Source organism: Propithecus coquereli, unplaced genomic scaffold (genome assembly GCF_000956105.1).
Source record: "Propithecus coquereli isolate 6110/MARCELLA unplaced genomic scaffold, Pcoq_1.0 Scaffold239, whole genome shotgun sequence".
NCBI classification, from domain to species: Eukaryota; Metazoa; Chordata; class Mammalia; order Primates; family Indriidae; genus Propithecus; species Propithecus coquereli.
In genome coordinates, this window is record NW_012147941.1 from 1,596,901 (window position 1) to 1,601,578 (window position 4,678).

Below are 4,678 nucleotides of genomic sequence, written 5' to 3' on the forward strand. Positions count from 1 at the left end.
AAAAAAAAATAAATACACTATATGGCAAGGAATATTTTAAGGAGTGAATAAATACTGTGGGTCACAATCTTAATTTTTCTTTAAAAAATCACTTACTCAGTTTCTTTCAAGCTTAGCCTTAGGTTCAATTAGTTCAAGCTAGCTTAGATATGTGGGTCACCTCTGGGAAACCCTGTCCAGCAGTGCCCATCTGCTGATGACAGAGCTTCTTCCAGACCTATACTACTAACAGAGCACCAAGATTTAACAACAGCCTGACAGCTCAATCAGACACAGTCACCTCCAGGTCTGCTTTGACCCAAGTTTTAAGACTTGGGTTAAAAATAAGACATTGCTTCACAATGAAAAAAGAGCCCTAAAATTTCAACATCTTTTTCTAAGTAATATCTATTCAGGCTGAATCTTACTTACTGCATTTCTCATTCATATTTATATGTACACAGATTACACTCTGACAAACTTTAATTTGCTAACCACAGTGCTCACAGAGTAGTCTCAAGGAACATAAAAGACCACCAGCTCTTGGATTTTAATATAACAATGACTAAATTTCTATGACTGTAGGTTGCCAAAGACATACCAGAGATTTAGGGATTTGAGAGGAAAAAGAGAGAAAGGACCCCCAAATTAAATGCACACATTCACTATTAAAGGCATCCCAATTACTGAAATGTTAAAATGTACAGAATTTTAACAGAAAATAGTATGTCTTAGAATCAAGGAAATGTGTTAATTGTTGGACAATGTGCTTCTTCTGTCCAAGTGAATTAAATAATGTACTGGTCTTTCAATAGTCGCTAAAGCCATAACTTCTTGATTAGCTATGGTCAGTACCACTATCCAATTGTGCCTCTGAGTTATAACTCAGAGTGTATCTTTACACACTGGGCTTACAAGTCTCATGGCTTTTGTTTTAATATTGCACTTCTTAAACCCAGCTATCACAACATATCACAAGCCTTTGACACAAGGCTAGGATATAGATAGCTCGGTTAGTATCAAAGTGCTGATCAAGTTTAAATCCTAAAAAATAAGCACATTCAGGTCTACTCCTCTCAAGAACAATATAGTGATGTCTAAGGATTGTAACTTAACAACTGTGTGGTAACTCGACACACCTAAGAGCACCGAAAGACAGAAAACATAATCAGCTAATGGAAACCAGTAATCAGAGGGGTTCTTGACAAGTTAGTGCTTTGAAAATATAAACTTTTTCACAAAGGAATTGTGATGTTATTACTAAGGCTAGGCCTCCTTGTTGGTTTCTTCTTGTTGCAAACTAAAAACTAAATTCTAGTAATGAAATGGATTCCTATATGTCTTTGAGCTTCATGCTATTTAGCAATATTTTGTATCTGTGGAATAATCTATAGTAAAAAAGGTTTTACAGATATTTTAGCTAAATTATTTTCTTCAATAATCTCAATGTTTTGAATCTTTAAGATAGCAGAACCCATGACAAAAGGGTTCTTTTTGAACCTCACATGACTGGGTGAGGCTATGGTGAATTAGTAAGAGGAGAATTCATTCAACCAATGCATGCCATAATACTTTGCAAAAATACCTGGTTATCTCTACAACATCCTAAAAGTGACAACAATATATTTACAGAACATCTTTCAGAAGATCTCAGATAGCTATTCAAGTTAGCAACCATGGAGGTGCAAAGTTTGTATTATATGGACCAAAGAAAAACAACTGCATTCAATAATGGGGCTTTGAACCTAAATTCTAGCTAAGCAAACAAACATAAAACTGGTCTAAGACATGGAGACTCACAGCTACATGGCCATAGTGGGCTTAATCTCCATTTCTTGATAAATAAATAATACTCTAAGGATTAAGAAAAACCTAACAGGTAGTAAAAACTCATGTTGTCTTTAAGTTCTATGTGGTGTTCACTCTAGAGATTTGTATAAAAAGCTGGAATTCTGCTAGACTTTTCCTTTATAGTACTTATCTCAATTAAAACTGTGTAATTTTTTGTGATTCTGTCTTTCCCACTAGATGACTTGAGGACAGAAATCATGTTTGTTTTGCTCATTGTTGTATTCCCTATGCTGAGCACAGTAAATGGCACACAGTAAACACTCAATAAATGTTTTGAATGAATGAATGAATTTTACCACCATTCCATTCTCTTTTTTGAGCAAGCATCTTAGTTTACCATATTTCTTTGAAGGGGTTGGCCCTGAATCTCATACAAACAATTTAAAAGTTAAATTCAATATATATCATTCGCTTTCTTCTTCAGTTATTACATATTGTATATCTTCTACACAACTCCATGTGCTCAGAGAGAGGGAATCCACCAAGTTAATAGGGCCTCTGGTATGATTAAAACACATCCACTTTCCACCATTTGGAAGGTGAGAGAAGTCACAAAAAACTGAGTGTCTGTGGTAGATATGTGCTTTGAGTGTGTTATATCACCATGTGCTTTTAATAGAAAAATAATTCAGGATGAAAGAAAGTAGCATTGCTGGAAAACAAAGCACAGGAGAGGGGGTGGAAAATGAGTCACTGGCAAAAAATCCTTAGTGTGGTGGGGAAAAAAGGGGAAGACTTGTATTTCCATACCTCAATTAGTTTGTCTCCTTTGACTACATCCAGATGTAAACCAGGAGGGGGTTTACCTGCCCTGAAAAATAAGAGCGAAAAAAGCATTTTCAGTATGAGTTCATAAATACTATTTACAATCATTGTCCCATTCAACATTGCAGCTCTCCTGCCAGCCTATAATTAGTTCATGTTCAAACAGAAATGTCATCTACTTCACTGTTATTACAGCTCCATTCTACGTTTGACACGTCCCCAGTGATTCAATTGCTCTAACACTGATTTTAGTGGATCTGTATTTAGAGCAGCACCAAAGAAACCTATATTTTAACACTGGATATTCACCTAGGAGAGAAAGCTGCATAGAGAGTGCAAGTCCTACAGCTGGGGTAGTATGGTCATCTGGAGTTTGAATCTGAGATTTGCCACTACCCTAATACCATATAAAGGTAGTAAAAATCAGCTGTTGTTTGGGATGGTCAAGATTAGTCCCATTCCAAATAGGAATAAGCAGAGGTTACTGCCCTGAGCTCTGAGACCAAATCAGAGGTGCATAATTAGATAATTAGGGTAATTCAAAATCGTGCCCCATGAAACCAGGTACCAAATGAATACAAGATATATGCTACCCTTGAACAGCTCTTTCTACAACAGCATGATTAAGGGAACTTTTCTCTATATTCCTACAGCCATACCATTCAAGGGGGATACATACATGTCAAAGCACCTAACACAGTGCCTGGTACATACCAGACCCTAATGAAATGGTAGGTGATCTCAAACAGTCTCTTCTAACTATGTTTGCTGTCCTGGCCCAAATTTTGAAATTAATACAGCAAGAAACCAAAATAGACATGTAATTTGTAGACCGAAGCAATTGGATATTCCAAAATTGCAAAGGGATCCAGAAGACAGCTACACATTCATTTGCTTTCTGCGTTTGCTAATTTGAAGTTTGAAGAAAGAACAACCTTGTCAGAGCCCTTACATTTCCACATAAAAAATGTATCCTTGTCTATCTAATTGAAGATGTAACATAAGTCATCTCACAATCCTGCCCCAACCCCTCTATGGCAGTTGCTGAAAGGACAGTGGACTGGACAAAAACCCATTTTGTCCGGGAAACAGGGAAAGGAATGTGACATCCAAAATATACGTTCTGAATTCCTACTGTGTGCCTGACTTAGGCCTAGGAGCTGAGAATACAAAAATGCATCAGTCTTTGCCCTTGAGGATCTCAATATAACGGGAAACAGAGATGAGTAATATAAACAATACATTATGATTAGCTACAGCAGAAAAAGCTTTTAACTCAGACGCGTCTCCTTGCAAGGCAATTATTCATCCTGTACCCTACTCAAATACCAAATTAAATTACTCCATTATTCCCGAGAACTTTTGAAGGGATGATAAGGGTTCATTTTAACAATTTCTAATGCTCACTTGTGCTGGGCTTCGCGCTGGTCACTGAGAACACGAGGGTAACTCAGCGCCATCCCTGTCCTCAGGGAGCTCCCAGTCTGTGGGAGACAGACAGATACCGCAGCAACGACAGAGGGATGCGAGGCTCTGAGGTTGGGTTGTGGCTGGGAAGCTGGCTCGAGTGCGCTCGGGACGTACAGCAGGGGGCCAGGTACCATGCTCCACAAGAGCACCCGACACTCAAGTCAGGAGTTGGGGTAAGTTCGGGGCCAAGGCCCCAAAGCGCGCCGGCGACCGGCTGAACACCCAAGGGGCTGCCTAAGTGAGCGCCTTTGAGCCCCTCTACCCCAGGTTTCTTCAGTTCCTGGGCCCGGGCTCCAGGATCCCGGTTCCTCCACACGTAGCCCGGCCCGGCGCAGCGAACAGTTTTTCCTCAACCATTCCAGGGTCTCTGAGCCGTTTGGCTCGCCGCAAAAAATGAGCCGCCCTTCCAGCCCAGGCTAGCTCAGGCCAGGCCACTCCAGCCCTGGCCGCCCCGCCACTCACCAGGTCGGGCAGTCGAACAGCGGTAGGCTGGAGCCCGAGTTCGCGGCTGCCGCCATCTTGCGTCTCCCCCTCCCATTTGGCGGGCCCGCAGCACGCCGGGAAACTGGAAGACAGGATTGGGGGAAGGGGGTGACATCCCAGAAGCCTATGC

General features: G+C 40.6%; 1 protein-coding gene across 1 annotated transcript in view; it reads right to left on the reverse strand.

Moving 5' to 3' along the window:
• PPP1R8 (protein phosphatase 1, regulatory subunit 8) overlaps positions 1–4,678 on the reverse strand; it is a 25,954-nt gene extending 21,276 nt beyond the window's left edge. The window contains exons 1-2 of the mRNA XM_012645975.1: positions 4,528–4,678; positions 2,581–2,641 (exon numbers count right to left, since the gene is read on the reverse strand). Coding sequence (XP_012501429.1) covers positions 2,581–2,641; positions 4,528–4,583 — 117 coding nt within the window. The 5' untranslated portion in view covers positions 4,584–4,678. The remainder of the gene's footprint in view (positions 1–2,580; positions 2,642–4,527) is intronic.